Source organism: Zerene cesonia, chromosome 19 (assembly GCF_012273895.1).
Source record: "Zerene cesonia ecotype Mississippi chromosome 19, Zerene_cesonia_1.1, whole genome shotgun sequence".
Taxonomy (NCBI): Eukaryota; Metazoa; Arthropoda; class Insecta; order Lepidoptera; family Pieridae; genus Zerene; species Zerene cesonia.
In genome coordinates, this window is record NC_052120.1 from 9,815 (window position 1) to 35,249 (window position 25,435).

General features: G+C 37.2%; 2 protein-coding genes across 2 annotated transcripts; one reads left to right on the forward strand and one right to left on the reverse strand.

The window, feature by feature from the left end:
- Positions 1-2,029: 2,029 nt before the first annotated feature.
- LOC119834268 (low-density lipoprotein receptor-related protein 11-like) lies at positions 2,030-3,922 on the reverse strand. The gene is made up of 3 exons (XM_038358603.1): positions 3,468-3,922; positions 2,794-2,957; positions 2,030-2,315 (listed from the first exon to the last, which is right to left on the reverse strand). The coding sequence occupies exons 1-3, from the start codon at positions 3,699-3,701 to the stop codon at positions 2,030-2,032; spliced, it is 684 nt and encodes a 227-aa protein (XP_038214531.1). The 5' UTR covers positions 3,702-3,922.
- A 1,678-nt stretch (positions 3,923-5,600) lies between these two features.
- On the forward strand, positions 5,601-22,454 carry LOC119834504 (protein phosphatase 1 regulatory subunit 14B-like). The gene is made up of 6 exons (XM_038358890.1): positions 5,601-5,883; positions 17,033-17,230; positions 17,404-17,529; positions 17,927-18,049; positions 19,557-19,598; positions 20,199-22,454. Exons 2-6 carry the CDS (start codon positions 17,057-17,059, stop codon positions 20,238-20,240), a joined length of 507 nt encoding a protein of 168 aa, XP_038214818.1. The 5' UTR covers positions 5,601-5,883; positions 17,033-17,056; the 3' UTR covers positions 20,241-22,454.
- The last annotated feature ends 2,981 nt before the right edge of the window (positions 22,455-25,435 follow it).

Consider the following 25,435-nt stretch of genomic DNA (forward strand, 5'->3'; position numbering starts at 1 on the left):
TATATACAAGAATTGCTCGTTTAAAAATATAAGATAAAGTTCAACGATTCCCTCTTAGAAATTTATTTAAGATATCTTAACAATAGAACAGATTACTAAGTATTTACTACCACGTCACTATGTTGATCTTTACACAAATGCAAGTGTATCAGTGTGTAGTGGAACTTTGACTCATATTCACAAATTGCAAATCTTTCGAGTAATTTTTTCAGTAACTTCGGAGGCCTTTTTCCTTCTCCTAGCCCTTCCCAGTCCATTCCTTCTTTCCAGTCATCAATCCTTTCCTTATCCCTTAAAAGCGGGTAGCGCATTCTCTGAGGTCTGAGCCTCTGCGTATGTTCATGGGCGGTGGTGATCGCTTACCATCAAGCAAACCACCAGCTCAGTTGCCCGCTATGACATAAAAAAAAAATCCATAGTATAAAGATGTACATAACTTTCATAATGTAAATTTGTTCCACAAATTACTCATCCGACCATTATTCAGTCGTATAAGTTTCATCAATACCTACTCTATCATCCTAAATACCAAAGTTACCTTAAAAATAAAAAATCTAAGTAGATCTAATTATAGTTATGTGATATAGCGCCTAGTTACTCGTGCAGCTAAAAGCCTGCTTAGTCGCAGTCACTGCTCAACAATGCCGTTTATATTCCGGGCCAGCGCGTGCGGCTGTCACAGCAACGCTTAGTAGATCGCATCAGAGATAATGTTATTGCGACACTGTTTACGGTATTGGCTGCACCCAGGCCCGTACTCCTCGCTCCAACAGTCAAAAACACTCGACTTCTTCCGCCTTGAGATCTTCTATAACATTGTTCATTATTTAAAGGAAAGTTCGAGGTAAAATCCATAATCGCAATACGCATATCGTATACGTAAAAAATTATGAACTTTTGCTTTCGGAAAATACTGCATTCGTTTACATCCAATTCCTAATATTTCAATGAAATTTCTAAAGTTTTCGGTGTAGATATATAATATTTATTTATGTGGCCAAATTAATTGAAATCAGTAGTACGTGGTAATGCTAATAAACATTTATTTATGCGAACTATATCTATCATCCTTACAACGTAAGTTTATTTTAGTGTGCGTACTGGACTTGTAGGATGGTAAATAACACACTGGCGACGAAGTTTCCTTAAAATTTTCAAGGGAATTAGTTTGGCAGATTCCGTCCTCAGAGGATAGGCAGTTGCCATTTAAGAAAAAGCTTAGATTAAAAACAAATATTCAAAAAGCAGAATCTTATTGTTAGACAGGTAAAGCATTAAGCGTTGCCGATGCTGTGCTTTCCATGAGTCAGAGGTTGGTCTGCACGGGGTCAGTAGCCGCTAACTGACTCATTAGCGGGGAACGCCATGCCTTTTGTTTGTATACGCCTCCAACGCCGCGGCGAAATGAGGCCGCGATGACGTGCCATTGTACTCCATTATGTCGCTCGATTCTCATGCCATTATTCCCAACTCAACACAATAAACACAAGAACTTAGCAGTTGTTTGACACATATTACAGGACCCCGTGATAGGAGCATCGAAATTCTTAATTACATAACAGTGCTTACATTGATCACCGGTTTTAAGCATTTTGAGCATTCGCTTTTTCATTGTACCTGAAATCTTATTCGAATCAAACTTGATAGGTCGGCTTAATCAGCTTATCAATGATTATCTCTTCACTTGTTAAGCCCATATCATTTCAGGTATATAAATTATATACATTTTTTGTTCGTGAGATACTAACTTACGTTAATGCAACATTCGTATTTTTATTACATTATAGCGAGCAACTGAACTGGTGAGTCGCACGAAGGAAGCAACCACCAACATTCACTGAACGGAACATAGTAGCCTCACAGTTAACATGATACTATACATATAGTGTAGCCTGTAGCATTCGCAGTCCCATTCAATTTCACATCGGTATTATTTGGGAGCGTGGAATCTTACCCGGTGAAAGCTCACCCAATTCTTGACGAAGTTCGACTCCCGCAATAACATTAGAATATAGTATAATATTAAAATCTATTGTATGAGATGAGATGAAGATAAGTATCTCTGCAAATCGTTTTCCGAACCGGGGAAACCAGTAATAATTAATCCACACGTAGAATGACGATTTAGAAGTGTAGCGTGATAATGCATACTTGGGAGTAGCGCTTCCTGCGGCAGCTGGTGCGGCGGCTGTTGCGGCGGCTGGTGCGGCGTCTGGTGCGGCGTCTGGTGGGGCTGCTGGCGCGGCGGCTGCGGCGGCGCCTCGGGCGGGCGTGCCGGCGCGCTCGGCCGCACCGTGCTCGTCGTTGTCAGCCTTCTGTACACATATTGTATATGGCACCGTAACATCGAAAACACCAGTAGCTTACTTTCGCGGGCTAGATTACCTACTTGCGAGATTGTACTCTGTTGTTATTATTTTATGGTAAATTATAAAACTAACCATGTGTTGGATTTGGATTGTGAAATAGATATTCAATATTAGGTTAGATTCGGTATATTTAAAAACGACAGAGATGCACCTGACTTTGTTTGGGGAACTATATACCAGCGATGTATTCGCATTACAACTAGTTTCAAGAAAATCATTATCATCTGAATTCTTACACATATATTTATATTTCTATAGTTCTTGTAGACCATAAGCCGGCGCCTCAGGAACCATCTAAGAGCTTGATTTACGATTTAAGCCCTTATTTTATCATAGCCTATCTTTGTAGGTTATTGTAGAGCTGAGGTTAGAGTGAACTCCACAGCACACTCTATCTGAGTAAAAAGGACGGGGTGTGAATTACCCCAGGTCGGGCGGGTCGGGCGGCGCGAGGCGCTCCTGGTCCTGCAGCTCGGCCAGGCGCCGGCTCAGCGCCAGCACGCCGCTGCTGAAGTTGCCGTGCGCCGTGAACTTGCAGCGAAAGTCCTCCGGCGGTCCGCACTTGAACAGGTAGCAGCTGCCGGGGCTCTGCAAGACAACACACCACAAATACGCATGCTGTACACAAACCTCTAAACTGTCTTAAAGAGCGAGTTAGTATATTACCACAAGAAATTCAAACATTTTTATTTTGTTGCCTAAACCACGAATTTGGAAATTTCCCTAAAACTTTTCGACAAATTTTAAAGTTTAATTGAAAAAATTTAAATGGTATAATACGCAGATTAATATCCGAATGAAAATATTGTACGTAACTACATTACACTATTATCTCTTCCCGAAAAAAAAAAACATTATTGGCTTGGATAAAGGGGAAACACATATGTTACATTTATTTGAGACATATAGTGTTATGTCTTAGAATAAAGTACACACTTACAGAATAGTTTAAGATTTTTATAATACACACGCATATACTATATATACATTCGGTGTTTTATTTATGTAATGTATAGTTATTAACCTAACAAAAAGGTTTATTAACTAATCACTGCAGCATGTAACTTTATCTATACAAGAAGATGAATTGAAGGTTACCTTCTCCTCGAAGACGAAGACGTCGCAGCCGTCAGTCTCGCAGCAGAGGCGCAGGCACTCGCGGCGCGAGCCCACGTCCAGCTCGGAGAGGTAGCGCGCGCCCATCTCGCGCGACTCCTCCGTACGGATGATCTTGTCCCGCTGCACGTCGAAGCGCGCCGCGCACGCCGCGGGGTCCAGCTCGCGGCCCTGCGCCGCCGCCGACAGCCAGACCCACAACAGCACCGGCAACATTTCGGCGTTCCTTCCAGAGATAACGACGCAGTCCCACTTTCGAGGCCACCCTAATGATTTCGAGACACTACTTTATTCCACTATTAATCCTATTGTACTAATTTGATATGCAGGTACGTTTCTGAAGTGACTTCCTAGAATGTGTCAGGTCGACTGATCGGGCCGGCGTGGGTCGATAGCGCCGCGCAGGCGCGCCGTCGCGGAGGCGCGGCGTGGTGTGGCGGAGGCTTGCCTGACGCCCGCCGCACTTCTATTGCTCTATCATTCATGACAATTAACACTACGCAATTATTTATGTGAATAAAGCAATGAAAACAAATATCTCATTTAGTAACAATATAAAAATATGGTCGATAAAGTTCGGCTATATTATAGGTGTTTATTTACACTTAAAGTATACACAATCAAGTAACAAAGTACAAACAATAAAAAATGTCTTGGAAAATAGTACTAAATTAACTGTTATATGAATTTTTGCATCGCCAAAATTATATCAAATTTTTCTCTAAATTATTAAGTTACAGACAATTAATTATTAAAACATGTATTAATTAAACAAGAATTAAAATTGATTTGAAATACTGCATAGAGCATGTTGCCAGAAAAGGATATAAATTTCGTCTCTATGCGTAATGCGTTTCATTGCGCTGGAAGAAGTTCAATGGCATCAGGTTTATTCGTCAGAGTCACAGTACAATGAAGGGCCCATCGGGATCTCTAACCGCCTGTATGGGAAGGGTAGTGCTCGGGTGGCTGCGAGCTGCGTGCGGCGGGCGCGGCAGTGTGCGCGCGGGCGCGGCGACACATGCCCACACCTGCCGCTCATGTCGCTCTTCTTCAAATTCAGGAGCGTAAGTACTAACTTCAAAATTATTTTCATACAAATGTTGTTTTATCAGTCCTGCTTATTTACCATAACTAAATGTTCTATCTGATATTATATATAAATGAAACCTAGGTAATACTCGTAAAAGTCATGTAGTTAAACTCAAATCGTTTAGCGTGCACCTATCAAAATATACTATTCTATTTACACATCATACTATATGCCGTCAATATATTATGGCCTAGAATAAGTCAACTAGGCTTACAATAAATTATTATTTAAATAGAGTATGTCACATATATTAAAATTGTGACATATATACTCATATGTTTTGATAATTTATAAACAAATACATTGACATTGAAGCTACTGTAAAGTTCTAAATCGTGTCCAGTACTATGCCATATCAATCACTGATGTGTATCACTGATTGATCAGATCAGATTTTTCACTCATGACTCTTTCCGTAAGCTCAATGATACCTTTTGTTCCGAGTTCACAATGCCAAGAGGAAAGTGCGACAGAACTCCTACACTTCATTATCAGTAATGCATTACGGACCTTTGTATGCGGTTATCAGATATCACTGCGTTGTTTATACCGCTGCATCGGTCCCTTGCAGGGACGACGTATTGCTTGATACAATCAATATCAAACATCAAACAGAAATAACATTTTAACACGTCAATATCGACACGTGCAGTTGTAAGTCGATTTTTTTACATTTATAATTTCAATTCGAATCAAGGATATTGCTAATGTGATAAAACATAAATATTATTAAATTCAATATCTATGCTTTTTGATAAGATTAGTGTTCAAATTAGATCAAAGATATAATTGCATGTCGCGGCACGTGTCTAGGGATATATTCTAGCGCTAAATGAGAATGTGCCTCGTGTCGCCTGGGAAGTCAAGAGGTTATGACTCGCTCGTCTCTCTCCTCTGCAAGGAGTCCCGGGCCGCTGGACTCCAGCCACGAGCGCTGCGCGGTCATACCCCCCCCGTCTCGCTCTCGACCTCACCCCGCCGTCCTCTCGCGTTCGCGGCACCGCTCGGCGCTCGCGGGCCGCCCGCTGCAGCCCGCCGCCCGCGGCGCGCTAGTCGTTGTCAGAGCGTGCAGTCGAATGTGCGTGCGTTCTGATTTCCGCGCAATCCGTTCAGTGGCAAGTGTCTGACACAAACAGTGCGAAGGTGTTGTGTTGCCGTGACGAGCTCCCGCGATCCGGCCTGGCGAGTGGGCGCAGGCTCTAGGGGCCACTGACCGCGGATTCGGTACGACTCCTCTCCGCTTGCTGCCACCGACGCTCGCTGATCCTCTTCACAGACCTATCTTTTAGATCTGTCATTGCTTTAGTAAGTTTGTAAACTGTGGAAACGCTACGAGAATGTACATCCTAATGTAAATTTAACTGAAATGTTTATATGACTCTACAAGTACCTATTAATCTGTGAAAGGGCAATATTGATAATTTTAATGGTAGGTAATCATAATAATAATCAATTAGACACAATCACAAACGAATATAAGAATAAGTATTTAAATTAAGCTACCTAAGTACATAAATTTAGTTTTAAAAAATTGTACGCCATTTCCAAAGTAATTAAATATGATACAGTTTCTATTATTGCGCTATGATCGATTGGATCCAATTTGGCTATTTGACGGCAATTACGAGGCAGCAAGCTGATAAGGATATCATGTGCCTAGGTATGTCTTACGCGAAGAGCGTCGGTACACAACAATCGGTAAAATCACCTGAAACCAGATTGAAGTAATAAATCACGTTATCACGATAGCTTTAGGTTATCACGCTGCATGATGTTAGCATCTTTGTATCTTTTCATTAATTCAAGAGTGTTTATTATCTACAGATGACTCGAGTTAGAACTCAAGGGGCTCCATCGACCTTCGAGTCCCTTGTGTTACGAGCTCTAAAACAACCCTTAACTGAACATCGCGATTGTGAGTCTGATGCTTTAGACTTTAAATCAATAAAATCGTGAGCATCGAGATTCAAGCGTGTGATGTATTATTCTGTTATATATTCTCACAAGACAAACAATATGCATGTGTTCATCGACCGAAGCGCACCGCTAATATTGTTCAATTGTTAGCTAACTCTTCTTTACATAACATAAAACGATAAGGTTTTTTTATGACAAAAGCTATTTTTACATTTAACAATGGATTGATGTGTATCGTATGCAGGAATTAATATCGTATTTTTGAGTTTAAATTGCTTTTGGTTATTTCGGTATGATGTAAAAACAAGCAGTATATGTAGCTCTATGAACTAAATAATTATTTAATTATCTAAATAATTATTATTAATCCAACCGTAAATACGTATAAGATTAAATTCATAAACATGTACATAGTTAACAAGGAAGTAATTAATACATATAAAACGTTTGGAAGATCCCAGGTGCACGCCTTATAATCTCAATTTTCACAGTTAGATTGATTACAATTTTTTTATGCTGACTTCAAACGAAAAACTAATAAGACCGTCGTCTTCGAAAGCATCAAGATATTATTGGAGAATACTTAAACATATAAAAATTAATAGAAAACTTTTCGGAAGTTACCGTGACCACGCCAGTTTCCATGCATAGAGACACGCGGACGTGAACGGAGCAATTCTGTAAACATTTTGTTAATTTATTTATTACACAAACGTCATAAGTGATGAAACCAATGTTTAAACACTTATGACATTTGTGTGGAAAATATCATGATGCAAGTGCTATTTAAAATAAATAGAGCACTGCCTTCGCATCTCCCTTTATGAGGCGTGTAATTACGTATAGTCCATATGATTTCCCGAAATTTTCAAGTACATATTCATATAATGTAAGTAATGGATGAGCTTGAGCTTTGCTGAATAATTATATCAAAAAAAATCTTTAAATTGGAAATACTATATGATGCTTATAAATTTTGTAGTACGTGACGAAGTCGTATTCGTGATATGTAACCGGAACTACTATTTTTGAAAATGAATATCCCCTGTAATACTGCAATCTATTTTCTTCAAATAAATAAATAGAGGCCGAAACGGTGTTGTCGCTCAACGAGCCCAGTAGAGCATTGCAAATGATGAAGATTGTTTCGGTCCCTCGCGCCGCGCGCCTCCCAGCGCCGAGCCGAGGGCCGCTAGCACCTCGTGCAATGCCGCGCAAGCCGGACTTCTGTTGCATAAGAACACCTTGCCTTCATAGTTGCAATGATTGCATAGCTTCCCAACTAATTAGAAATTTGCTCATATCAAGTAGCATAACATCCTTTGATAATAATCAATTTTTTTTAAATATGGCCCAAATGTATATTCTCCAAACGATGAATGTGCCAACAACGCGTTGAACTGACCTAATTTTCTCCTCCCTTATGTAGGCATTAAAATATTACAAAGTCTGGTCGTTACGGCATTCAGTTAGCAGCTATCCAGTCCGTATTAGGGTCAGATCCACTTCTAACAATATTACTCGGAAGCGGACTCGCGCCTGAACTCTCAGCTATTTCTGTAGGTGACGCACATCTCGTGTTTTATTAGCGTTCCTATGTTTGCAAGCTGATTCTGCGCCGTTCTGCACGTTATCAAAACTATAATTTGTCCCAAACAACGTGCCGTTTGCCAAACTTTCTGGTTCCAATTTCCATTTGCAAGGTACTTGATTGTAAATGTATTTCGGCTGATGTGAATATGGTTAGGAAATTGGCAAATAACCGTTGCTCGTCAGCTGCCGAAGGTCAGCAACCTTGCCGACCTCTCGCGATGCGCACTTCACACGTTTTCTGTGTCATCCTACCCATTAATGATACAATTTTATGACACGACAAATTCTTAAAAATATCTACGGCTTAATTAGATATAGATATAGAGTTTCAACATTCACAATATTTAAAATTTTAATCAGCAGTTTTTTAAATATTTATGAATTGTTTTAATTATTTGAGGCAGATTCAAGTCAAGCTTCATTTTAATTTGATATGTATCAATAGATGGAGTCACGTATCTTATAAAATCTTTGGACTTGCAACATATCGAATTAATGCGTATTAGTATCCTATCCTATAGTAATGGGACAGCGCATTCAAATATTAGTGTCCATAACAATGGTTAATTAACTTCTACATACATCACATTTAATTTTGAGTTTATTTCTCTTAGAAAGATATTAATGTAATGTAAACGGCAGGTCTAAGAAATTGAATGAAAGTCATTGAACATGAAAGTATATATAAAATTGATAATTTTCTTAATGCTTTATGTATGATTATTAAAGCATCGAGAGCACCGTCCGTCTCTTAGATAGGTTGACTTGAGGTTGATCATGTCAGAGCAACATTTTTTCACCAAAACCACTCGAAACACAAACTAAAACATTTATTTATTTAACTGGACTTATTCTAGAAGCGCTTGTGAATCGTTATAACATAGAATATTTATCACTAGCTTACGGCTCACGTCTTCGCTTGCGTCGATAATAAAATATTGTAATTCATGGATTTTTGAAGAAGAGAAATACGACTGTAAATGTATATTGTCAACAACTTATATTAGCAAAAAAAGTTATTTGCCCTATCTACTATCATTATTACTTATCCAATGATATTTAATTACATATGTATCGATTAATTTTTTTATCCCTCGGTTACATGCATGGAATATAACCATAACCATATTAAAATGTTGTCTGAATCTGCCTAGTTTTTATTTATTTTTTTAACAAACAATCAGACATACAGACAAAACAATGAGCAAGCATTGTTTCGGGCTACATATTATTTTATTTCGGGCTATACATTCCATAGCAATTACTCTTTTATAAAAATAATTAATCGTCGTGTTGGTTACTGTTCTATTATAATACACGGAATACATTTATCACTCAGTTCATGGATTCTCTCCTATATGTATCCAAAGAAAAATCTGATAGCTTCAATATTTGATAGATAAACAACGAAAAACTTTACTTTTACTAGACGTTTTTTTCTATTCTTTCCAAATTTCTCATTTGTAAAGCATTTCAATGCTATAAAACTTAAAGTTTAAGTTACTTTTATTTTTAATTACAGCTTTTAGTAGGTGAAATGCACAAGTTATAAAATATAAGTTTTGATAGTGATCGTTGGCTAAAGATGTAAGTAATGAATAAGTTGCTGGTAACCTCTCGTCGGAAGGTAGGACGGAGTGAGTGTGCACGGCGAGGAGGTCGTTAGCGAGGAACCGGAGAGGACGCGCTTCGCTGCCCGCTAATGTTTCCATATTCATCGATTACTTTTTGTACCTTCACACACTACACTCGACGGCACCACAGTATAAATATTTATATTGTGCTTCGCTGCAGAGTCACATAAAATATAATATTTCATTGTAGCATTGTCCAAAAATAATGTTATATTACGAATCTTTGTGTCATGAGTATAATATGAATTATGACGAACTTTGAAGCCGCGCATTTATGACGCTCATTTCAAACACCTAAGAACATTAATTATGGCTATGAATATCTTTATAATAATTTTATTTAACGTGTTTGTATTTTCGTAGAATAATAAAAAGTAGGTATAGTACCATAAAACCATAGGTATTCCTTGCCTCCAACGTAAATTACGAAAGTGGAAAGCGTTATATCCATAAACAAATTCTATTTTCACATTACGAAACTAATCTACTAGAAAATCTTTTAAAAACTATATTTTGATAACGTTTGCTGTGACGATTGACTGGAAAATTGTTGTGACTATTCTCATATTTATATTTAGAACATGTTTCTGGATTTAATGCCAACAGCGTCATTTCTTATTGGGAAATAACTAATGTAAGTTAATACAAGTTTAAAATATTATTGTATATAGCTATGTCGAAAATTTTCACAGTCCAGTTGCTAGAATTGAATAGAATCGTATTTTTAAAGAACCTAAGCTGTAATGCGTCCTTCAGGGAAATTCTTACTTTACGCTGAATGAAGTTGGATTATTGATCTCATGATATCAATTAATGATTGGTCTCAGTCTAGTGAATGTACTGGCATATGTATCAGTGTAATATTTTTATTATAATAAAAATAAATGTTTCTTTCATCCTTTCTTCCTTTCTTTATGAGAAGACATGATTGCAGTGGAACAATTTGCTATAAATGAAATTTCTTTGAATACTTCTGTAAATGAGAGGTTTCAAGTCGATAAAAATAGGCTTTTGTAACTCTCTAGTTTCCTACATATCTTCAGACAACAAACAACAAACAGTCATATTATGATAAAACCGCCCTGTTGCAACTTTGAAGAAAGATAAGCAAACAAATACATTTTTGCATCTATACCTAACTTGTTGCGCCCCGCGGTTTCGCGTTAGTCCGTATCCCGTAGGAATATATAAAATGTTGCCTATATGTTATTCTAGTTGTCCAGCTGTCTACGTACCAAATTTAATTGCAATCGATTCAGTAGTTTTTGCGCGAAAGAGCAACAAACGCACACACATCCTTACAAACTTTCGCATTTATAATATTAGTAGGATAGGATAAGAAGTAGGATTTATAGGAATAAGGAGTTCGGAATTCACTAGATTTGATGTTGAATTTACCAGTTCTATTTCATTACCAGTTCTCTATCACATTATTATTGATTATATTAATTACTGGCTTTTGTCCGCGGCTTCGCTCGCGATAAATTCGGAGTAGTTTGATATTATTATACATGTAAACCTTCCCCTTGAACCGATCTTTTTTATTAAATAAAACCCCATCAAAACCCGTGGGCGTAGTTGTAAAGATTTAAGCATTCATAGGGTCATATGGAGTTTATGGACAGAGCAAGTGACTTTGTTTTATACTAGGATTTTACTTAGTGGTTTAATTGTGATTACATATTTTACAAATACACAGTCCATGAACTTACTTATTTTGATTTTGATTTTTTTTTTTATTGAGAACAAAATATGTGATCTTGAAAACTATTTTGTAATATTCAAATTATGTTTTATTTTTCTATTTCCACATAAACGTGTGCTACCTTACATTAGATTAGGCAAACAGTAGAATATCGAAAAACTACCTAATTATGGAAATAAATGTTGAAGAGATAGTGCTCGTGTCTGGCACTTATTAATTTAGTCGGCGACGAGACGCGCGCGGCGCACCGCGGTCGATACGCCTCCGCCGACCTGCCCGCGGGCTGCACAGTGCACGAGGAACCCGGAGGAACACACTGTAACGAGATACAACTCTTTCTTAAAGTTATTCCTATTTCTAAGCTATTCCTATCATTATATTCCAGAACTTTTAAAACGTTAAATATTTAATGAAAAGAGTATGTAAAACGTTAAAATTTCCTATTTCCTGGTCTTAAAGATAAGCATTTTGATCTATCCTCGTTCAATCGAGAAAAACGATAGAGAGTAGAGTAGAGCTTATACTTCAGGTAAGTTTAATAACTTGTGGGATTATGTTGTACATATAGGTACTTTTTCTCATTTAGTACGCATGCAGGATAACAAATTGGACGAACGTATCAAGGTCGATTTTGTCTTTGTAATAGGATTAAATAAAACTGCAACTCTTACTTTACTAATATCGTATTAGTTGTGACAAATAGTTTGCGATGTCTTGATGTACGTTGTTCCTTAGAAATAATGAAACTATTTATCTTTCCTTGCATTTAAATCTGATCTTCGTTCTATATAGCATAAGTTATGCTGTATTACATGTCATTAAGCTCTCTCGCATATAAGTGTACAAGTGATGGAGTCAAGCACGCACGTTGATAAGGTGTTGAACCTTCCCATTACTGCAAGTACGATATACCGAAGTTAGTGCCATAAATCTGATGATAAATGAATTAATAACTTTTTTAAATTCGCGTTTCAGTGTCAATATAAAATAAATATTCATTGAATACATCCAAAAAAGACCGTCTAAAATCCCGAAGGTTAAATTCTTTACATGCAAGGTCTTGCTTGCACCGAACCTACTCGTCGAGAGAACAAAGGATTCATCTCCTATATGAAATTGGGTTAGATTAAATTATTCCTTAATGTATTGATTAAATCATACCTGCAATTTACAAATTATTTTGAGGTCGTCATTCTAATAAGTTAATGATATTTTATTGTCATAGATAAATATAAAATGTATTCATATAAACAAATAAATAAAAATTATTTAGACAAAATATCACGTTAAAAGTTTTCGTATTTAAATTGCATATAGTGGCGTCATAAGTATAGAATACAATTTCCAGGCGGATTGCATGGTATGTCTATGGAACAGAATACAAAATGCATTGGGGAGAAATAGTTGCAATTGAAAGGGCTGCGTGTAGACTGTTATAGTGTCTAGGCGGCGGGCGGCGGCTGCGGGCGGCGGGCGGCCGTCGCGGCGCCCAGGGCAGCCCTTTGTTTGTGCTAAAGCGACTTCTCACGGAACGCTTTACGTGGATAATGACTTACAAGCTGCTTTATTTTTGACTCAAAGTACTTGAATATGTTAAGTTGAAAAATGAAAACATAATATATGCAGAAACGAATAACGAAAAAAGATACGTAGATGGGAACTGCTTGTGTTAGTGATAAAATAATAAACTTCCTTAATAATATAAATAAATAAGAACATTAGAATATTACGTTAATTCTAAGGTGGCCGATGTTAGACTAATTTATCATACTTCCTTAGGACTAAGATAAAGAAAAAAGCTTACTAAACTATTTGGGCTGCATCTGCATTTGTGCAGACTGTGCGCAACAAGCATATTAGTACAACTACTAAGTGACCATAAATTTCAAAATAGTTGCAAATGAAAGCGAAATTTGTATATATATAGTTTGTTAATGTTGAAAAAATATATCTCCGATGAAGTACATAACTTCATTAGAAACTCAAAAATCGCATACGATCCTGGATTTAGATTCTAAAGAGAATATTATTCAGCACCAAACAGAGATTAGAACTATTTCGACAACAGACTCGTAAATAAAAGCCGTACCCAAATCGATTCATACGGTTATTAAAATTGTCATGAACGCTGTTCTTAATAGGTGACCTTTGCGGCGCGGTTTCCACAAGAATTTATAAAACAACACTATTAACGATAGTGATTAAATTCACTTTGCCAACCTTGAATTTGATACCCATCTTGGCATTTCAAATTAATTTAGGCTTCGATTTCTTTATGTGCGTTTACACTCCACTTCTAATACGCTTGGATTACGATCAGATATTAGTGAATCCCGTGTACTGACTTCGTTTACTGTTTTGTGAAAGGGTAGCGCTCAGAATAACCTTCTTCTTCTTCTTGAGAGTACTCAATCTTAATAACCTTAACAGTTTTGCTATACATGTTCAAAACCTTGGAAACGTTCTGAAGATGAAAATATTTTAGAAGTTGTCGTTCCTGAGGGCAGGATATTAGTTGATTAAAAAAATGTCTAAACTACAAAATTCATACCAAAAAAGTAACTAAATCGCACTGCAACTAATTCTTGCAAGGGAACCTTTATGATAACTGTGATCTCCTTTTTTCTACTACGGAGAAAACTCATCTTAAGATTCACATTATGAATCCATTTATAAGTTTAACCGTGATACGCGGTCACATACCCACATACAAACCGAAAGAGTAGAAGTTCGCAAGACGATGTGATGTGTTGCAATGGTGGTGTGTGAGCGTTAAATGTTTCTTTATTGTTACTGCACACTATGATTTTCGTATTGTGGAGTAATAGTCGCTTTCAACTTCCAAAAATTATATAAAACTAAAATCTAAACTACTAATTACAATTAGAACATAATATCATTTTCTGGTTGAGCAAATTCGTAAGAGTGAATGAGAGAGTGGTAACGTGAATGTGTACGTTTACTTAAACGGTTTTTCAGACCGTTCTTTAAAAAAGTCTTTATATCTTTTTTATATTCTGCCACAGATTTTATGAAGATTGTAAATGCGCATGTGTTTGTTTGTCTTTCTTTTACGTCGCATCAACCGAAACCGCGAGGCGCAGCTAGTTTATGATTATATTTATTAGATATATTTTTTGTGCTCAGAGAATTGAGATGGATAGTAAGGATAAGGAAGATGATCACTACATAGTCTGGTATATATCCGGGGTTAGTGTGTGTATTGCTGGTATCGACGCTGAGCCGCTCTCGAGAGGCCACTTGGCGCGGTGACGCCGCTCCCGCAGCGTCCTCACCTATTTCTGTAGTTGCGGCTTTGCACACATCCTGCGGGGAGCACTGATGCCCTTAAGTGCCGCTTAGAGTCCTGTTCTTTGCTTACAATTGTACGTTTTAATCGTGCTTGAAAGTAACGTATTACAGGCAATTGCAGTAACATACGAGAAAGAATATTTACTACTATTTATTAACTTGGGTGAGACAATCAACAATAAACAGTACAACAACATATAATAAAAGCTTTAAATTATAAATGGTGTCGAAATAAAAATTAAACTTTGGTCGGTATAAGGTATTCCGTTTAGCGATACGATCCGACTTGTCGTCGTTTTACTTTTACATAAGCTGAAACGTGTGTTATAATGCCTTGAAATATCTGGTTCACTGCATTAAAAAATAGCAGAAAAATTCAAAATGATATGTGTGATGTGATATGTTTTAGGATGTTTACTTAATCGATGTGTGGAAAACACATTGCCAAAATTGATACGATACAAAAACGTTCATGACATCTATGTAAAATTTTCTTAACATCTCTATTAATGAATGCTAATACGGGTAATCATTCTGTTTTGATGTCAAATTATTCTTAAGCAACATGGTAATTTAATAATAATTCTTTTATTATAAAATAGTTTAGTAATATATAATTTTAGTATAGTAATTTAATATTTTTTAGTACAACCAATAAATTTTGGTTAAACGTATTCTTATTTCGGCTGTGTACGCGTGTGTGCGCACACTGTGTATCAACACTCTGGCCCACTGTATAGAAAAATATCATAAATAGAGGAAAGTTTTGTTCGAGTAATTAATAAATTGACAAACGCATTGGAAATTAGTGACCGGATGTAATTCAACTAGCTGCCAGCTAAGATCAGCGCATGGAAATGGGTCATGTGGGTACTCTCTCAGCAGCTCTTAAAAATATATATTATATATTTCATATTAATTTAAGGGCGTAAGGCTCTTAAATAAATCGAGGTGCCTTTTATGACTTTTCTTTTCAATTATTTATTAATGCATCGTGATAGCTTGGTATTTAAATGAGCATTAACAAAAACACAATTTTTTGAAAAAAACTTATTTATAAGATTATCCCAAGATACGATCTGCCTAACAACAGCGCAGTATGTTAATAAAATTCCGAAAACAACATAGGCATACTTTTAAATATCACTTAATAATGAAAAACAGCTAGTGGACTTTCGCGTAGACGATTCCCTGCAGCCTATTCGAGAGTTTAGGGAGCCCATCGCAAATAGTTGACGAGAAGGCATTGTTTGAGAAGCTTTATACCTACGCAGTTCCCCGTGAAACAATAATAATTAACATGCCGAGGCCGGACCCTCGTCTCGGCCGGTGCCCCGCGGCTCGACCGACTCTCATTTGCATACAGATTTGTTGAACTCTTGTACCAATCTAACGTTAATACCGACGAAATCTGTTGTACAATGTCCTTACTTCCTTACTGTAAGCGAAAGCCCGTGGTTACTTTTAACTTCCTGTAGGAAGTAATAATTAATTGGCTTGTAGAATGGGTGCGTTGACTTGACACAAATTCGATTCTATAGGATTAACGAGTCAGCCGAATTTATGTCAGCTTAAGCAGCTTAAATCATTTAAATACGGCGAAAATTGGACGAAATTTCGGCTCGCTAATGCAGTGTCAGGGACCATGGGGCTGTACGATAATATTCGAGCTACTTAGGATTAAATTTAATAACGGTCATTCATTTGCAATACAGTAAGAGACAATAGTTACAATTTTCCTATGAAAGCGGAATGATTAGACTAATGAGTTATTATAAAATGATTAGTCCAAAATATTATATCAGTTAAATGAATGTATCGCCTCAAACAAACTCTACAGCATTAATTATAACTAGTATAGATAACTTTAGTGAGTGTGATTTGAGAATCATAACATATTATCTTTTTCCTCTCTTCCTTTGTTATGTGTACTTTGTTTAAGTGCAATCGTCAAAATAAGCAATAGACACCTATCACGTTTCGCCGATTTATTGTTATTGTTTCAACTTGCAACATGCATCTAGACATGTTTTTGCTGATATAGAGGCATATCCGTTTTCTGTTTGTCATATTGATTCAGTTCAGGTATATTTTAATTGTAATACTTTACTTGTGTTGTACCTATTCTATATGATCTATAGATACGTATATTCGAGTAAAAATACATAGAGTGATCAATCAATTTATTCGATCACTCCTTCCGTCTCTAGAGGCCTGGTGCCTGGAGCTAGTGCTCCAAGTAAGTAGCAAACTTTCAACACCTTCCAACGTAATGTGGGGCTTGCGCTTGCAGGGCCGCAGCAGCGGCGGCGGCGCCATGGAGTGCGGCGTGGCGGCGGCGAGCGCGGCGGGCGCGTTCCCGGCACGCGGCCACCCCCCTCACCCCGCGCACCACGCGCACGCCGCGCACCCCGCGCATCCCGCGCTATCGCCCACCGAGCGCTCGCCCGCTAAAGCGGGATTACATGTCAATTTTAGTGATAAAGGCGAAGTAAGCTTTCAAATTTTTAATTAATAATAGTTACAACGAATACCCCTAAATATCCTCTGTTTGAATCAAAAATAACCTGTCTATTCGCGTTAAATATGTTAAATACCGACTCATGGCAATTTGACGTTCATAGCTTTAAGATTATATACTTCGACGTACCTACGTATTCTCAGGTTAAGGAGCGGCGCGAAAAGTTTCTGACGGCGAAGTACGGCAGCCACCAGATGGCGCTGATCCGCAAGAGGCTCGCCGTGGAGATGTGGCTCTACGACGAATTGCAGAAATTGTACGAGTCGCCGGTTCGTCCTTTACGTTTTTTTTTAATAAAGGGGGCTACTTTAGCTAAAAGAATGTTTTATGATGCTTTAAAATACATGATCCACAGCAGCACAACGACAACAGAAGAATATATAGCATAATATGCGTATTTCTGCGGCTCTGCGTACCGGCCGAGCTGGCCCACTCTGGTTTAAGGTTATTTAACCTATTTAATATTTATTATTTGCGTAGAAGAATAATATGGGCCTTTCTTGGCCCGAAATGAAGTTAAAGTGTCCGTCTGTAATAAGAAAATCTCCGTTTGTTCGTCTGTTTTATACTAATTACACAGGACTCATAAGTTATTACTCTGAACGTCGTATATGATTGGACTACTACCGACTAGATAATGTAATGCTTACTGCTGTTTCTGAACAGAGCGAGACTGCAGCAGGCGCGGGGAGCGCGGCGGGCGGGGGGAGCGCCGACCAGGAGGTAGAAGTGGACATCGACGAGCTGCTGGACATGGACAGCGACGACCAGCGTCGCCGCCATCTCACGGTATTGCATATCTTTTTACTGCGTTTTGTTTCTTATCTTTTACCTCGGCATGTTTATCATTTAATTGCAATTGTACAAACGTGTACGGTACGTACATCGGCATTTCTACCACATGGAATCTACACTCTTCTCAAGCAAGATGTTTTAATATTATTTTTACCATTAATATACATATTGTTATCGTTTCAATACAAAATTTGTAATATAAGTAGAAGATACATGTGCTTCCTTCCTGCCCGTCCTTATAACGCGTTCTGGTAAAATGGGTTTATATCAAAATATCAGAAGTGGTGCAGCAAGTGGAAGCTATTTAATAGACAAAAAAATATTAAATAACAAATGTATTTCATAGGCAACAAAATATATGTTGATTATTTCCTTAAAAACAACACTCAGCCCCACCAATCTCAAACGAACAGCACCGGGCAGGACAACACAAAAATATTTTCGTATCAAAGAAATGACTAAGAGACTTTAGATCTACGACTTCCCATAACGGGCCACGCATTCATCGAAGCGAGTCTATACTGATCGCTATGGCTAGCTACGTAACGGACGTTCATATTTCTGTTGGTGAGTGAACTCACCTCAAAAGCGATAATTCTACATACTTACTTGGCTATTCAAGTATAAATTCAAATTCAAAAATGTAGTTACAAATTATAGATCTTATTACAATATTCTGCGGCTAATACATTCTACCCAAAGTTTTGGTGTGCAAATATTAAATCGAAAATTAAATTAACATTAATGTCCTGCTAGGTACACTACTTAATTCTCTTTTAATGTCATAAATTCTTCAATGTCATAAAATTGTTTCACCATTAACCATTTCGTCAGTCTCTTTTTAGATATGTAGATTTACTGGTAGATCCTTGAAATTATACGGTATTTTAATAGTCATTAATATTACACTATATTTAGTTGTGTTTATTCTACAAGTTGGGAAATATAGCTAATTCTGATATCTTGTTAACATATGAGAGTTTACTTCTCCTTTCTTCTTAAAATATTGTGAATGATATTAAACAAATAAACATACTTCTCTAATGTACATGCAAGTCAATGTAAGGATACGTAATTTACTAAACTGTGGTCTGCAACTGTCCCTTTGGTGCAATCGGCACAGAGCTCGGATACATAAACATCGCCAAAAATACTTTCTGTAGATCGCAAGTCTGTCTCGAAAGAATAATTCCATATGATAGTACAGATGAGACGTATGCATGGTAAGCATTAATTGCAGCATTCATAGATACAGTATCTCAGTATAGGCCTCAGCATTAAAATAAATATGTCATCGTAACATGCGTGGATGCAAAACGTCCATTGCTCCCTCTTGAAGGTCGACTGATATTAATTTGATGAACTGATCTAACGCACACAAGGTTTTCCTTCCGCTTCCGTTCTTGCGAGTCTCGTTTACAACAATATTGACATTCCTGTTCCATTTGTATACTTAGGGTCTTAATCTTGATTACTTAAAATCTTTAAAACCTTGTTACAGGTGCTCCTAGCTGATGCCAAGAAACCTCAAAAGGATGTATATGTAAGTATTGAACTTCTTTTTCTTTTTCTAAGCAAGTAGCTAATGTGAATAAGAAAACATTGTTAATTATGGGTCCAATTCTAAAATATAAAGTACTAGCTGCGCCCCGCGGTTTTACCCGCGTATGTCCGTATCCCGTAGGAATATCGGGATAAAAAGTTGCCTATATTTTATTCCAGTTCTCCAGCTTTGTACGTACCAAATTTAATTGCAATCGATTCAGTAGTTTTTGCGTGAAAGAGCAACAAACACACACACATCCTTACAAACTTTCGCATTTATAATATTAGTAGGAAGGATAGGATTAGTAGGAGTTACACATCACTAAATAATTACTACGTGAGCAGGTTTAGTCTAGTTTGCTTTCTTATAGTTTCTGGGTAAAGTTGGTCATATGCTATTGTATGCTTATACAACTGTATTCACCAGATTAAAAAAAAATATTATACTGTCACGTGTAGAATAATGACGACCGTCCGTTCCTCTAAATATGGCTTTAGAATTAATGGGCGAATGGCGTGAGCTAATATTTTAATAAATCCAAATTTCATCAACTTAATGAAAGTTTGTGTCGAAATAAATATGAGTTCGTTGTTTCAGAAATTTATCAACGATCTATTAGAAAAGGCGAAGACGCTGTAAGTACGTGATAATGGAACCAAATCTCAAGAAGGCGCGGCGAGGCGCGGCGCGAGTAGTTTAATTCAAGTTACGGATCTCACACGCGAAGCATCGCGGGCCTGGCCCCGAGCGGGCGCGCGGCGCTGCTCCGCGGGTGGCCCGGCCGGCGGCGCCCCTGCTCCGGTGCTGTGCCACTCTACGCACAGGGGCTACTGCCACTGTACAAATTGTTATTGTTTGGAATCAAAAGAAAAATTGCTTTTTTGAAAAAAGAAATAGAATCAACTGCAAATATTGAACTCTATAGTAGAAAAAAAATATGAATAAGCCAGTGGCAGGGAAGTACGTTGACCGTGAAAGATAGATAACCACGGCTTTTGGTTGCGATCCCAAGTAGTCTTGGAGTCGCAGTCTAGATAAAGTTAATGTAACCTATTTGTACTAACGGTTATATAGTGTAAGCGTTTTATATTTTTCAAGTAATACAGTTCAGTTTCAATATTCAGAGTCCACTCCCAACGCACGGGGACTAACAGTGCACTGAACATATCAGTTGTTACAGACGACTTTAACAAATGTTTGTTAATTAACAAACAATTAGGCCACACGACTTTCGACTCGAGATGTTTTTCATAGTATTCTTATCAAAATAGTTTCTAATTTTATTGCTTTTATACAACAACACAATAATGAGATCATACAGAAATTCATCAAATTAGATTAAATCAAAGTTTATTATCACCTTATATTCTGTAGCATTTTTTATTTTGAAAGTGTGGGTATGCCACTTAGTAAAATAATAGGCTGCTATTTCTATGTCAGCTACGTACCAAAACTGCGCTTTCAATTGACTTCAAAAAAAGGAGGTTTGCAATTCAACAACGTTTTTTTTCATTGGTGTTTGTTACCTCATAACTTTTTATTGGATGAACCGATTTTTATAAATTGTTTTTTATTTGAAAGCTTCTTCCTTCCAGGTGGTTCCATTTAAATTTGGTCTAATTCTGAATCTTGAAGGCAGTTTAGTTCTTGTTAAAAAGAATAATTCTATCAATATTAAATAATCTGTCAATGAATTTAGAATAAGTAGGCAGTTTCTAACTAAAAATTGGGGTAAAAAGACAGTCGTGAAAAGAGAAGATGAGCTAGGGATAGCCCGTGGATAGCCACGCAATTATTACATTACAATGCAGTAAATAGGCATGGAGTTAAACGAGATTACCCAGTGCAACAGCACGGGACATTGGACAGTTCACCATGAATCAGTCGTTAGTGAATTATTAGTTAGTAAATCTAATTACAATAAAATTTAATCTCAATCAAAATCAATCAAACAATCTCAATAAAAAATGTTTATGTATGTAACTGCTAAAAGTCGTGTTTCTATCCACCTTTTCTCGTTGCCATTAACCCCACATCCGTGGTCTATTCACCGCCTTCGTCGTTAATTTTTGAGCCTGAAGTAGTATCAATTTTATTTAGCTAATGTGCAGTTATGGTTAATATTTTATCGTCTTTTTTGTAGTAATTTGACAAGTTGACGCTTTTATGTGGATGGCCGGAATTTAGGAAACTATTGCTGTGTATAAAATTTATTAGCTAATATAGAAATAGTATTTTCTTGTGTTTGATATTACGCAAGTATTATACATTTAGAAATTAAAAACTTTTTAACGGATTTAAAACGCGATTTATTCATATATATTATTAACCCGACGTTTCGAACACTTTACAGCAAGCGTGGTGGTCACGGGGAGACTAATATAGAAATGCTGCAATTAAATAAGCAATTCAGCAATTACCTAATTTTGGGATTTCTTTCTGTCCTCCCAGAAATGGCTATTCACCATGATTTACATAGAAATTCCTATCATTTATACGATAACTCATCAAGTCCCTAGAAGGTATATTATAAGTAAACAACGTTGCCACAAACGAAAACACCGGAACTGAATTTGTTTACTTTGCGTAATTATGTGTACGTTGCACTATTGCTGTAGCATTTAATTAATAAAAATATACAATAATTAATATTTATTAATATGAATATTATGATAAATGCAGAGAGCGCTGGGTGGCGCGGGCGTTTGGGTTGCTTGAATATTTGATGAGCCGAGCTGAGCGCGCGGCAAAGTGCATTGTTTTGGTGTATCGTGTAGTTTGCGTATTAGGACCTAGCCTGAAAGAAACTGTCAAGTGATGATGAAATTTTTGTAATAAATCCATTTAATACGTTGTATGGCTTTTTTTTTCTTCCATATCTTACCTATATCCTTAAACACATGAGCGAGGTTATCGTCGCCTCATCTCGGTCAGTGTCAATGTTAAATTATGACCAAATCATCTCATCGCAAAAGTACAAAAATTCCAGGGCATCACTCCAGACACATCCATGACCTTCTCCACAGCCCCGCGGATTGTAATAAAGCTTGCTTTGACCTGGTCCCAGTTACCAAGTCCATAGCCGTCACCAACCTCACGTCACAAATTAAAATATCATCCGCACCACCACGATGCATGGCGCACTACTACTGTGCGCTTTTCTCGGCATTTTTTGCCAAGAACAACCGTCCTGTGGAATGATCTCCATCATCATCCATCTTCGGTGTTCCCAGGCACATTCGATGGGGATACCTTCAAGAAAAGGGCATATCATTGTCTCAAAGGCCGGTAACACATTCGCGATGCACACTCGTTTGCCTGCTAGGCGATAAAAAAAAAATATAATGATGTACAATGTATACGTATACAGTAACAGCGATTTAATAAGGCAGTGGTGGCTCAGTGGTGAGAACCTCGGACTTCAAAATTGATAAGTCGGGGTTGGAGACCGGGCGACCGTACAGGAAATAAATAGATTTTTCAATTTATCTGCACGTGAGGATTACATCACCACTGCGGTGAAGGAAAACATCGTGGAAACCAGCATGTCCAAGAATCAAAAGTTCGACGATATATGACATCTGCCAACCCGCACTTGGCCAGCGTGGTGGATTATGGTCTGAGCCCCCTCATAGGAGGCCTGTGACCCAGCATTGGGAAAATATATGGGCTGATGATGATGATGATGAACACCGATTTACACATAAGAATGGGGCACAGGCTTGTTATGAATCGTGAAAAAGAAATAAAATTAAAAATGAAAATGCTATCGAGGGTTCCCTACAAACTTCACTTTTGTCGATATCAGAATTTGTACAATTTTATTTGTTGAAATAAAAATAAAACGATCAGTTAGAGCGCCAAAAATGCCTGTCGGGACGTTGGTCACAGCTCGGGACCGCACTTGTCATTCTCTGTCGGGACAATCGGGACAAATACTGATGATCGACTTTTCACTTCCTTCCAATTTCACTGCTGATCCAGAAACTTTTTTCATCCGGCGATGCGGCTATGACACGCTCAGCGTGTCTCCCGCACCGGCGGCAATCTTGCCGTACCGCTTTTGTCGCTGGTGCGGGAGCCCACGCTGCGCGTGTGCATAGAGTCGAGCCAGCTGTGCGGGCGGACACACCGTGTGTGTTCTACAATTTTTTTTTTTTAATTATTCTATTTCTGATATCGCGATTTATTTTTAAAGAAATTACAGTAGTCTTTATTTTTCTGCACACATATTTGTATTTTTTTCAAAATGCTTTATATATTTTAATGAACAATGAGCTGAAAAGGTACTAATAACGACCTCTCCTTAAACTTTTTAGAGTATTATACATTTAGAAATTAAAAACTGTTTAACGGATTTTAAACGCGATTTATTCATTATATTATTAGCCCGACTCTTCGAACACTTTACGTCGGTTTAATAATTTAATGAAATGATTCGCGTTCAAAATCCGTTAAAAAGTTTGAATTTCTAAATGTATAATACTCGTGTAAAATAAAACACAAGAAAATACTAGGATTTGATTTGTTAACACTCGTACATAAAGATATTCTTCCTTATAGAATATAGATTAGCAATAAAAGTTTCATGCTGAACGCGCTTCAGATATTCTGCTTCGGAGTGTTAATATAACAGCGTAACAATTTATCGTCAACCAATGATATTAGAGAGGTTATTTTGTACATAAAACGTTGTCCAACGTAAATTTATGTTTTCATTTTTTATTATTTGTACAAAATATTTTCTTTTTCGTTTTATTAAAATTACATCCTAACTATCTAAACAATGAAAATAATAAAAATGGCAGAAATCATAAAAAATATATTTTATAATAAAAATGTGTTGCCCGCACGCACTGGCGGCTTAGAAAATAAAACACGCACAGCGTGTTTAACGCACAGTAGACGCGATTTATCGCGGATGCCGGCTTCCACACGCTAGGCGTGTAAAGCCGCATCCTTGGTTCCAAGCATTTTTACACACCTGGTGTGTTTCAGCAGCCAACGTGTTAAATAATTGATCAATGAAACGTATGTGAGTAAGAGAAAACGAAAATTTGCTATCTAGGTATATTAAAATGAAAATATTTTATGTTTTTTGGCAATAGGCAATCGGCTCTGAAACAATTATCTTCTTATATATAAAATCCTCGTCTCACACTTTTAGGTACCATACTCCTCCGAAAGGGCCGATTCTCATTAAATTTTACGTACATATCGGTAGGTCTGAGAGTCCCTAAATGATACGAGTAAGGCAAAAGAGCGTTTGCCAGATCAGCTGATTATTTATATTTTATCACAAGCTGGTGCCCGCGACTTCGTTTGCGTGAACTTGGTAAATGAATAAACTTTGGCTTTAAAAAAAGTTTTAAAGGAATAGACAACACTTTTCTTCTGAAATCAATTAAAATCTCGATCATTATGTCAATAGAATATGCCCGTCAGACGAACAATATTTGCTAAGACTTCATCCCTATACATGTTATATATAGCGTAGCTGGGCTCTCCGAGTTGCACATTAAGTGATCTTCAAATTAATTCTCTCAGCAGAAATGCTCATCACGTGTAACATATTTCGTTACGGCACAATTTTTTTCTCGTATAGTTTAGGTGGTCTGTTGCGGCTCTGCAATAGGTGTTCGTTTCCAAAATAAATAATAGTTCGTAATTATCCTTGAGGAACATAATATCTACGTAGTTTCATTTAAACGTGATATTTTCCTTGAACAGTATTATCGCAAAAATGTATGTATTTCATTATATCATTTTTCTCGGGGTATTTTTATCTTTCTACTTTTGAAAGAAATTCCGTATCAGTCAATTAGTTTTTGGAT

What these genes read in the sequence shown, in the direction of transcription:
- LOC119834268 (XM_038358603.1), bottom strand. Translation starts at nt 3,701, where the DNA reads ATGTTGCCGGTGCTGTTGTGGGTCTGGCTGTCGGCGGCGGCGCAGGGC. An exon ending in TCTTCGTCTTCGAGGAGAAG is followed by an intron (nt 2,958 to 3,467) that starts GTAACCTTCAAT and finishes GTTGTCTTGCAG; the next exon opens with AGCCCCGGCAGCTGCTACCT. An exon ending in CCCGACCCGCCCGACCTGGG is followed by an intron (nt 2,316 to 2,793) that starts GTAATTCACACC and finishes ATATGTGTACAG; the next exon opens with AAGGCTGACAACGACGAGCA.
- LOC119834504 (XM_038358890.1), top strand. Translation starts at nt 17,057, where the DNA reads ATGGAGTGCGGCGTGGCGGCGGCGAGCGCGGCGGGCGCGTTCCCGGCA. An exon ending in AGAAATTGTACGAGTCGCCG is followed by an intron (nt 17,530 to 17,926) that starts GTTCGTCCTTTA and finishes GTTTCTGAACAG; the next exon opens with AGCGAGACTGCAGCAGGCGC. An exon ending in AACCTCAAAAGGATGTATAT is followed by an intron (nt 19,599 to 20,198) that starts GTAAGTATTGAA and finishes TCGTTGTTTCAG; the next exon opens with AAATTTATCAACGATCTATT.